Source organism: Oryx dammah, unplaced genomic scaffold, assembly GCF_014754425.2.
Source record: "Oryx dammah isolate SB20612 unplaced genomic scaffold, SCBI_Odam_1.1 HiC_scaffold_29, whole genome shotgun sequence".
Lineage (NCBI taxonomy): Eukaryota > Metazoa > Chordata > Mammalia > Artiodactyla > Bovidae > Oryx > Oryx dammah.
Genome location: NW_024070213.1, coordinates 86554239 through 86565656, shown reverse-complemented (window position 1 = coordinate 86565656; position 11418 = coordinate 86554239). Strand labels below are relative to the sequence as shown.

Here is an 11418-nt window from a genome sequence, read left to right as displayed (position 1 = left end):
CCCACGACCCCCCCTTCCCTGCTATGATGGCCCGTCAGTAGCAGGTTTCAGACCCCCCAAGGGTATGTAGGCAGAGCTAGCAGCAGCCAGGTGCGCAGAGCCACAGAGCTCTAGGGCACTCTGGGGGCAGCTCTGCCTGCTGCGCTCTGTGGTGCCTGGGGAGATGCCCAAGTGACGGGCGAGCTGGTGAGAACAAGAACGTTCCCTTTTGGCCCGAGTCCGTTGCATCTATGGCGCTGCCGGCCAGTCTGGTGCCCCTGTGCTGCTTGGCACTTCTGGCGCTGCCGGCTCAGAGCTGCGGGCCTGGCCGGGGACCGGTCGGCCGGCGCCGCTACGTGCGCAAACAGCTCGTGCCGCTGCTCTACAAGCAATTTGTGCCCAGCGTGCCCGAGCGGACCCTGGGTGCCAGTGGGCCGGCTGAGGGAAGGGTGACAAGAGGTTCTGAGCGCTTCCGGGACCTGGTGCCTAACTACAACCCCGACATCATCTTCAAGGATGAGGAGAACAGTGGTGCAGACCGCCTGATGACCGAGGTAAGGAGGGCCTCTCCCCACCTGCTCGAGGGCACGTCAGTTTCTCTGCTCTCCTCTGGCAGCTGGCGGGGAGGGGTGTTGAGCTGAGTTTCATCTATAGAGACCTGATCTCAAGGACCTACCTCCACTTCTCACCCCTCCCCCCACCCCCCCCCCAAAAAAAGAACACCTCTGCTGGCTGGATTTAGTGATCAAGAGGGATCCAGGGAGAGGCTGGGCTGGGGAGAGGGAGGAGGGACTAGTGAGAGTGAAGCTGGGAGAGACAGGGAGGGCGGGGAAAGGAGGATGGCGGCAGGCGAGACGGGAAATGGCTGAGGCGTGGACCGGGGGTCAGCTACCGAGCCAGGCAGGAAGGGCTGGGGTGAGCTGGGGGCCAGGAGCTGGCTAGGCAGCAGACGGAGCTCTACCCTTATCCTGGCTCCTGACCTGGTAATGTTAAAGCTCAAGGGCCAAAGAGACTGAAGGGGCTGGGAAAGTGGTGACCAAGGCACAGATCATCAGGGCCATCTACCTGAGGAGGGGCTGGGCAGGAATTGTCTTTGGTATCAGGGAGGCATCCCAGAACTGGGGTAAAGCTATCTATCTAGAGTCTAAACGACTGTCTTGGAGCAAAAAGCAGTCTCCAATGGGAAGAATAGATGGACCCACCTGAGACCTAAAGGGTTCTTGTGTCCCTCAAACGCAGTTTAGCTCAAGGACTTTCCTTGGAATTAAAGGGTTAAAATGGATTCAACGACTATGTATTAAGCATCTGCTGCAGACCAGAACCTAACCACCAACCTAGGGTGTGAGGAGAGGAACCACCTCTGGCCTGTGATCTCAACTGTCAGAGCTGGAAGGAAACTTGGAGGTCACATTCTTCCATCCTCCACCTCCCATTTTTACATCTCCGAGCTGGGCCCCAGGAGGAAAAGTGATTTAATCAAAGTCTTAAAACTAATTAGTGGCATGGCTGAGTCTAGAATTCAGGACTCCTGATTCTAAGTCCTATACACTTTCCATTACACCACCTAATTGTGTATGGGGTGGGAAGGTGGGGGGAGCGGGTGGGGGACGGATTTCCTCTGATTAACTACCATAATTTTCCAGGTTACTTTGTTAGGAAAACCTGTCCAGGGGAGAAAGAATTCCCTGAAGCCTTACCTACCCAAAGATTGGGACGGGGAAACGCCTTCCCTCCTTGGTCATGAAGTATCCTGGCCCTTTCCTCTGGCTTCCACCTGCAGCAGAGGGGGCAGAGCAAGGGACAGGACCAGGAGAATTTCTAACAGGCCCGGGAACCCCCTCCGTCCTGCTTATCTCCCACACCCTGGCTGCAAAAGGCCTTCATTGAGTTGGCTCTGCACTGGGCTGCTGCCCCCGCAGGTCAAGGCCTCAGGGCCTCCGTAGGGGACAAAACGACAAAAAGTTGGAAGGAGTTACCACTTTTCCTGTCTTCCCCCTCCCCTCCTCTCCAACCCTGCGGAGGTGTAGAAGACTCGGGAAAGAAGGGCAGGGGGGAAATGTCCCTCTGGCCAGTTAGGAAAAAACCAAGTCCGAGGAGAGACCGGAGCAGGGAGAAGAAAAGGAAGCGGTCCTCTGCTCCTCCTCCCGTGAGGTCCGTGCTGTGGTGCGCGCCAAGGTCTCCGGCTCCCAGACTGGAGCAGGCGAGATAACCGTGGTCTCCCTCCCTCGGTGCAGGCTTCCAGCCACGGCTGCTTTTCCTCCTCTCCACTCCCACCCTGCAGGGGGCCCCCCAGATCCGCGCAAGGGCAGCTCGCGTTAGTCTCAGGTGCTACTCCCACGCCTTTCTGCGCGGCCTCTGGAACAAGAGACCCAGCAATGGGGGGTTCTCAAGGGTTGGCAGAGCCTGAGCTGGAACTGGGAGGGCTGGCCGCGCTGGGGGAGGGGACCCGGCGGGCCGGAGCTGGGATGGGGGGCGCGGCTTTCTGCCCTTTCCTCTCCCTGCGCCGGGGCGGCTGAAAAGCGCCTTTGTGGATGGAGCTGCTGAGTCCGCTTCTCCCGGCGCGTCCCCGGACTCGGCCCGGGATTCTCGTTCGGTTAAGTCATCCCGGAGAATGGCCATTGTACTTCGCGCAGCCCCCGCCACCCCAGCCCTTTTTCCAGCAGCCTAGATCCCACACGGCTCCGCTTGGGCACCTCTGTGGGGGGCACTCGCACCACGAAAGGGTTAATGCTAGGGGCTGAAAGGAGGAGGAGGAAGGAAGGAAGGAAGCGGTGCCCGGTGCCAGGGAAGGCAACGAAACAAAAGATGAATCAGGAGGAGGGAGGGCGGCCGGGGCTTGGGGCGGGGGCCAGGCTAAAATAGGGGCTCCTCTCGCGGAGCCAGGCTGCTCAGCCCTTCCGTGACCAAGCTCCCACCCGCTCTCTTGCTCTCTGCCAGGTTAAGCTGAGGTTCAACTAGGGATGAAGGGCAGAAATCAAAAGTAGTACGTTTGGGTGCTCCCTTTCAACGTCAGTGTGACTCCGCAGGTCGCAAAGCCACCCTGGAAGGCGTAGATTAACGACGACACCCATTCAGATTCTCACTTCCCCAGGGCACTCAAAATCTAGGAGGGAGTGGTGTGTGGGCGGGGGGAGGGGGGTCGGGAGAACAAGAATCAACTCTCCCGTCCAGGTCGCTTTTGCCCCCGTGGTGGTAGTCGTGGTACTGAGCAGACTGACTTTATTCCCCGCCAGCGTTGTAAGGAGCGGGTGAACGCGCTGGCCATAGCAGTGATGAACATGTGGCCCGGAGTGCGCCTACGGGTGACCGAGGGCTGGGACGAGGACGGCCACCACGCGCAGGACTCACTTCATTATGAAGGACGTGCCTTGGATATCACCACATCCGACCGCGACCGCAACAAGTATGGGTTGCTGGCGCGCCTGGCCGTGGAAGCCGGCTTCGACTGGGTCTACTATGAGTCCCGCAACCACGTCCACGTGTCGGTCAAAGCTGGTACAGTAGGGGGTGGGTGGTGAGGTCCCTTCGAGAAACTGAGGGTGCACAACCCTGTTGTGACCCTAGGGGAGACCAAAGAGGCATTGGCGTTGTTAAACCATTCTTCCATTTCCGCCCGGTTGGGACCCGATCCGGGGGGACGTGCTTGTTGTTCCGGGACTGGTGAAGTCTGTACTGAGCTTGACCCACGTCCTTCAGAATCTTTACTAACATTCTGGAACCGCTGGTCTTCAGCCCTCTCTCTCTGCTTGTTCCTTGCAGATAATTCCCTGGCGGTCAGGGCCGGCGGCTGCTTTCCGGGAAATGCCACCGTGCGCCTGCGGAGCGGCGAGCGGAAGGGGCTGCGGGAACTGCATCGCGGAGACTGGGTGCTGGCGGCGGACGCGGCCGGCCGGGTGGTGCCCACGCCCGTATTGCTCTTCCTGGACCGGGACTTGCAGCGCCGGGCCTCTTTCGTAGCGGTGGAGACCGAGCGGCCCCCGCGCAAGCTGTTGCTCACGCCCTGGCACTTGGTGTTCGCGGCTCGGGGGCCAGCTCCCGCGCCAGGCGACTTTGCACCGGTGTTCGCGCGCCGGTTGCGCGCCGGGGACTCGGTGCTGGCGCCGGGCGGGGACGCCCTTCGGCCGGCGCGCGTGGCCCGCGTAGCGCGGGAGGAAGCGGTGGGCGTTTTCGCGCCGCTCACAGCGCACGGGACGCTGCTGGTCAACGATGTCCTGGCCTCATGCTACGCGGTTCTGGAAAGTCACCAGTGGGCTCACCGCGCCTTTGCTCCTTTGCGCCTGCTGCACGCGCTGGGGGCGCTGCTTCCGGGCGGGGCCGTCCAGCCGACTGGCATGCATTGGTACTCTCGGTTCCTCTATCGCTTGGCTGAGGAGCTGCTGGACTGAGCGTTCCAGGCATAGAAACCTCGTGGCACCCGTCTAAACGCGAGCGTGCGGGCTGAGATCTGGGGATATGCGCAGCAGACGATGCTGATTGGGGGGAGGGGTAGGGAGAAAATGGTTTAGGGGCAACCTCTAATTGAGAGGCTGGGTCCTAGGTAGGTGGTGGGGTTGATGATGGATACTCCTTGACGAGGACTATGTCTCCTCTTATTCCCCAATGCCTCAGCCCCACTCGATTATTTTATTTTATTTTCTATTTATAAATTGTAATATAATGATCTGCTTGCCCAGCCTGGCAAAATGAGGGGCTGAGGCACGGCCATAACATTTCCCTACAAGTGGGCTAATAAAAGGAAGGGTTCCAGGAGCTTATTGGGAAATATCTCTATTCAGATGGTGATTTGCCTCCAGATGGGGGGAGGGGTATGGAGAAAGGGGACCATACCTTACTTCCCATCCCCCCTTGTTTCCCAGCAGGCCGTCCTGCCTTGCTTCCTCCTCTCTGGAGGCTTCCCTGTCGACCAGCAACAGAGACCAGAAGAGTCTGCCCTTTTCTAGGCTGCTAGTTCTTTTTCCCACCAGAGAGGACTAGCATTCTGCCCATGTGTCTGCATACCCGACTGTTGAAGAGACTCGGGTTATCCAAAGAACAAGACAACTCAAACGCATTCTTTCTGTTCATAGGGGCTCCAGAGGAGGTTCAAGCCATTTTAGGTACTGATACTTAAAGAATTCTGGCTCCCATTTGTTAGCCTGCGCTCTCCCCTGCTCAAGAATCCCCATAGCCTGCATTCTGCTCTGGTGTGTGTGCAGTGGGGGATTGGGGGTGGGGTGTCTACATGGGACTGATTTTTTTTTTTCTTCCCCTGGGAGGTCACTGGACCAACTGACAACTCATGGCAATCCCACAGCTCAGTTCAGTCGCTCAGTCATGTCCAACTCTTTGCAACCCCATGGACTGCAGCACGCCAGACTCCCTCTACATCACCAACTCCCAGAGTTTACTCAAACTCATGTCCATTGAGTTGGTGACGCCATCCAACCATCTCAGCCTCTGTTGTCCCCTTCTCCTCCCGCCTTCAGTCTTTCCCAGCACCAGGGTCTTTTCCAATGAGTCAGTTCTTCGCATCAAGTGGCCAAAATATTAGAGTTTCAGCTTCAGCATCAGTCCTTCCAATGAATATTCAGGACTGATTTCCTTTAGGATGGTCTGGTTGGATTTCCTTGCCGTCCGAGGGACTCTCAAGAGTCTTCTCCAACTCCACAGTTCAAAAGCATCAATTTTTCGGTGCTCAGGTTTCTTTATAGTCCAACTCTCACATCCATACATGACTACTGGAAAAACCATAGCTAATTCATAACTGGTAGTCTCCATACATTCTTGATTAAGAGAAAGAACCTGCACAGAGTGCTGGAAACTGTTCTTCCTGATGGGCTGAGCACAGAGAGCAACTTCAGCCCAAATGTATGGCAGCAGAGGGGACATGGGCTCTCCAAGCAAGGGAATGTAGGAATTAAAAACTGAGCCCCCTTTCTGATCAGCTGTCCTGGTTGTTTCTACTGGCTTCCTCCTCCTTTCCCCTCTCCCCCTCCCATTATTGCCAGCTCTGCTTACCTGGAATCTAGGCAGGCAGGTGCCTCCGAGTTAGGAATGGAAGCTCCGAGGGAGTTGCAGTACACTGGAAGGAGAGTGTCAGGGCCTGGAGGATGGTTAAGTGTTGGTACCACCAGGAGCCCACCCTTCCCTGTAGCAGTTGGGCTCTTCCAGGGCAAGGTCCCTGCTATACACTGCCCTCTAGTGGCCTTTAGGATCGGCTCCCTTCTAGCCCCTAGGAAAGAGGAACTATATGCTGTACAGATGGTGGATGGATTTGTGCAAAAGAGCCTTCTCCCCCGAGACAAGAGGGGGTGGATGGGCCTGTTAAGCTGCCGGGGCTGAGCCACAGGTGTCAGGGGCTGGTGAGGAACTCACCTGCCTCTCATTTGGAAAGTGGCACTTTTGCATCGCTCGTTCTTGGTCTAGTTCTGTGGCTCCTGGAAGCTGGAGGTATATTGTAGCCTGTAGTAATCCAGACTTTCATGTGCATCCAAGTTAGCCTACTTATCTCCCTCACCCTGGGCCCCTCTGAGTTCAGTGTTTGGAGGTGAAAGCGTACTTAGGGTTCCAGGTAGTGCTTGATAAAACCAACATTTGGAAACAGGCGAAGTTTACCTTTGCTCAGTGGTAAAGAATCTACCTGCCAAGCAGGAGATGCAAGTGCAATCCCTGGGTGGGGAAGATCCTCTGGAGAAGGAAATAGCAACCCACTCCTGTATTCTGGCCTGGGAAATCCCATGGACAGTGGAGCCTGGCAGGCTACAGCCCATGTTAGTGACTAAACGACAACAAAGTTTGCCTCTATATCCTTCCACAGCCATTTCCCTCTATCCTCAGCAGGTGCCCGTTACCACCACTCTTCCCCTTTCAGAGTGACTTCAGAAGCACACTCCAAGCTGTGGACCTTTCCTACTTTCTACACCTGCCCTTGTCTCATTCTGTCAGACCCTGATGCCTTCTTGTCATGTCACTCCAGGTGATGACTAAACTCATAAATCTCTATGTTGTTGATGGGCTCCTTTTTTTACTACTCTTTTCACATAATGCATGTATTTTAAAGGCCTGCTGAAAATAAGGCCTCCGATTCTTACCACCTTAATGTGCTGGGCAGGAGATATTTGGGGGCAAGGAGAATTAATTGGTTTCCCTTAAACTACATCCCGCAGACTTCTTCCCAGGTTGAAGGCTCACCTCTCACCTCCCCCACTCGCACCCTAACTTTCATTCCTCATTATTCTCTTCCTCTTGAGGCCCTCCCAGCTTCCTAAAATAAAATTCATTACCTTCCTTCAAGCAGCAAAGAACACCATCCTGGCCTGAAGATGGCCAGGAGGCATATTCAACTGGGCCACAGGACATCTCTAAGTGCAACACCCCTTCTCATTAACAAAATAGGCAGTGAGGATTAGGGAAAGGGCATGACTTGGAAGTTGGGCAGACCTGGAGTTAGTGATCCCTGCCTGACAAGATCGTTGACAATAGCAGTGTATGTGCCCGATTGGAGCGGAAGCTACCAAGCTCTCTATTGTCTGCATCTGTTTCTCGCTGCCTTTGCTGCTCTGCTGTCTGTAGACTGTCTGCTTCCCTCCATACCACTCTACCAGAATCAGCATTATCAGTGGTTCCCAGACTTTCGGGGGGTTGTGTTGCCCCTTTACTTGTTTGATTTCATAACATTCCGTTCTTCAGAAAGTGCTCTGTGACAGATGTGGGTTTGCTTTAGAACTGAAGTATAGTTAAAAGTAATCTTGTTTTGAGAATTTGCAGAGCATTTTGTTGATCATCCTGGCAAGACCTCTTGGCATTTTGGGAAACTGGAGTTGAGAAGTACTGTGTTGAGGTTCAGGTGAACTTTGGGGACTTCCCAGGTGGCTCAGATGGTAAAGGTCTAGGTGACCTTTTTATTGCCCAGAATTCAGATTTTTCTCCCCTTCCTTTCTTCATCAGGATTTGCTGAACATACGCAGTGTAGCATCATATTAGACATGGAAAAACATAAAAATTAAGAAATAGTTTCTCAAAAGTTTAAGATGGTTAACTACCTAAGCAACAGTGTTACTTCAGATGAGTGGAATGGGTGGTAAATGTCATATTTGTACCCAGAAGGCCTTGTGGAGAAAGTAGGGCCTGAATAGGATGTTGTAGCATGTGTAGGTGGAAGACACTAGAAAGGCCATTCCAGATAGAAGAAACAACATGAGCAAGGACTTGGTATCTGGAATGTGAATGTGCAGGCTGGTTACAACAGGAGACTGGGAAGTGTAACTACAGCCAACGCTGCCTGAGAACGCACTACAGGCTAGGCCCTGTTTTAGCACTTTACATGCATCCTCATTTAGTCCTCACATAACCCAGTGAGATTATATTACAGAAGAGGAAACTGGGGCAGGAATAACTAAATAAGACTGCCTTCATGGATGGGGCCACATCCTATGGGGTCTTAAGCTAGTGTTAACTCTTCCTCGTTCCCTTCACTGAGTCACTAGTAAGTCTCACTTTCTGACAGTACTCTCTCATTTTCGTTGACTCTTCTTCCTCCTGTCTGGAGGACTGGCTTCCTTACCTAGCCACTGCTTAAGGAAATATAGATGTACATGCAAGTTTCTGGCAGTAATCCATAGCAGGTGGGTACACCAACCCAGGAAGCAAGAGAAGACTCTCAGCTCTTTTTGAATTAGAGGAGAGGGAATATTGAGCTTTGTCATGGACTGAATGTATGTGTCACCCCCAAATTCATCTGTTGAAGCTCTCATGTCTGTGTGGCTATATTTGGAAATGGGGCCTCTAAGGAAGTAATTAAGGTTGAATGAGTTCATTAAACTGGGCCCTGATCTGACAGGATTAGTGTCATTTCAAGAAGACACAGGAGAGGGCTTGCTTTCTCTCTCTTCACATGCTCAATGAAAGGCTGTAGTGAGAAGGCAGCCACCTTACAGGCCACAAAGAGAGCTCTCACCAGAAACTGCATTGACTGGAACCTTGATCTTGATTTTTCTAGCTTCCAAAACTATGAGAAAATAAATGTTTGATGTCTAAGCCACCCAGTCTATGATATTTTGTTATGGGAGCTCTAGCAGAATAAAGGAAGCTTCTAGAAATGTTTGAAATAAGAAGAAGCCAGGACTTTTCTGGTGGTTCAGTGGTTAAGAATCTACCTTGTAATGCAAGCAACATGGGTTCGATCCTTGGTCTGGGAAGATCCCACCTGCCTCAGGGCACTACAACTGCTGAGCCTGCAAGCCCTAGAACTTGTGCTCTGCGATGAGAAGCCACCACAAGGAGAAGTCTGCGCATTGCAACTAGAGAGTAGCCCTTGATCCCTTCAACTAGAGAAAACCCATACACAGCAATGAAGATGCTATACGGCCAAAAAAAAAAGGGGGGACCCAGTGCTAAGATGGGGTCCTTAGTAAAAATAATGAGCTCTGTTTGAAAAATTAGCATTTCTGACCTAGAGTCTTGAGATATTTATCCCTGACTGCTTTTGTGGTTTCTGCTGTATTGGAGGAAGCTTTCTTCTCTGTCTGGGAGCCTGAAGTAGCTGTCTATGGGAAGCAGTCTATGGGTGGTTGGGGTATTTCCCTATGGGGGATTTTGTGGCCAGTTAGCATATTCAAGCCCACTTCTCTGTGTTATTGTCTCTGTATGAGACCTGGTTGATGATGAACATCTCCCATGAGAAAGGGGTATCTCTAATCAGGGTTTGTTGAGTACCTGCTATGTGCCAAATACGGTGCTGTGCCATGGGGTTAGGACAGTAAAGTCAAGCATAGTTCTTACAAGTCCTCTAGGGAGACAGGCATAAGTGGTTAAAAGGTGGTTGAGTGTGGTGAGGAGATGAGAAATGACATTTAAGCTGAGACCTGAAAGATGGATAAGAGTCGTTCAAGCAAAGAGAATAGTATGTGCCAAGGACTGGCATTGGGGAGTGATGATAAGGTGAATCTGAGGAGCACTGACAAGTTCAGGACAGTGCAAGGGAGATGGGATAACTTGAAGGATTTTCAATTCTGTCTGAAATTTGGAAAACAATTGCAGGATTTGAAGCAGGTGAGGGGGAAAATAAAACTTGCACTTAAAAAAAGAAACTGCTGGAACTTCTCTGGTGATCCAGTGGTTAAGAATCCACTTTCCAATGCAGGGGACACGGGATTGATCGCTGTTTGGGGAACTAAGATCCCTCATGCCATGGGGCAAATAAGCCTGTCTGTTGCGACTACTGAACTCGAGTGCCACAACTATGACCCACTGCAGCCAAAAATAAACATTTGTTTAAAAAATAAATTGACAATTAGATGGGCTTTGGGGGTTATCTTTATCCCTAAGTACATTAGTCCTCATCAGAGCATGTGAGTGTCACTAATTATGATCACAAGTAGGAAATGTATCCATTCCCATGGGGGACATGTTATGGAAACCCATGGTGGTGGGGGAAGTGTAGGGAAATTGAAGCAGGACAAGAGAGGAAAGGAGAACTGAAGGCGGTACCTCCAGTCCTTGCTTTGCTTCTCTCTGAAACCTAAACCCAAACTGTCTCTCAACTTCCCTCCTTGAGACCACATAACGTAAGAACACAGTTGTCTGATTTCAAACCACATGATGTCCAAACAGAAGTTCTTGGAACTGGGGACTCTTTCTGCTATTCTCTTTTGCTTTCCAGCGATTCTTTCCAATGAGCCTTGACTTTGCTTGGAGCTGATAGCCTTAAGCTGATACAGAGCTGCCACCCTGAGAGTCGGGTCTGGGCTGAACATTGCAGCTGCCCAGGGAACAGCTGGTTAAGCCCTCAGCAGCTGCAGCAGCTGGGATTCCACCCAACATTTGAGCTGGGATTAATCCCATTTCCTCCACACACATCCTTTCCTTGTTCTAGTCCTGGCTAGTCTATAGGAGCTCGTAGAATCTCTGAGGCTAGAGAGCCTGAATCTCTCCCTGAGCTAAGCTGGGGCCAAAGTCACCCACCTTCCTCTTCTCTTAGAGGCAGCTGGTTACGGCACCTTAGCACCACTACAGGAGGGAGAACTGGCCTCTCTCTCTCTCATATGGCCTCCTTGCCCTCGTTCTCTCTATCCCTTGATAAACTGGCTAGGGTAGATTATTATTTGAAATGTCTCATTTTCAACAACTGGTGGAACTGTCTAAAGATTAATGGGACTTCTTTGGGAGGGTCAGAAGGTGGATTGCCTTTATCTTTGAAAGAGTCTATATGAAGGCTTGGAAACTTGGTGGGAGTGTAGCAGGAGGGTCAAGGTGGTTGTCACTTTTGAACTGTGATTGCCTCTCACTTGACTGTGTTTCCCCAGTTAAGAACAATAGGGCTGTATATTCTATTTGGTGCTTAGTCACCAGCTGTGACCTTGAGGAAAATCACTTTGTAATGCCAGAGGCTACTACAATGAGGTGCTTCCAAGGGGTTGGAAATAAGGAGGAGCTCTGAGATTTAAACAAGTCAGATTAACA

General features: G+C 52.1%; 1 protein-coding gene across 1 annotated transcript; it reads left to right on the top strand.

Moving 5' to 3' along the window:
* Positions 1–4728, top strand: LOC120858189 (desert hedgehog protein-like). Its single transcript, XM_040234098.1, has 3 exons — positions 1–533; positions 3213–3474; positions 3739–4728. The coding sequence occupies exons 1-3, from the start codon at positions 231–233 to the stop codon at positions 4362–4364; spliced, it is 1191 nt and encodes a 396-aa protein (XP_040090032.1). The 5' UTR covers positions 1–230; the 3' UTR covers positions 4365–4728.
* Positions 4729–11418: the final 6690 nt, after the last annotated feature.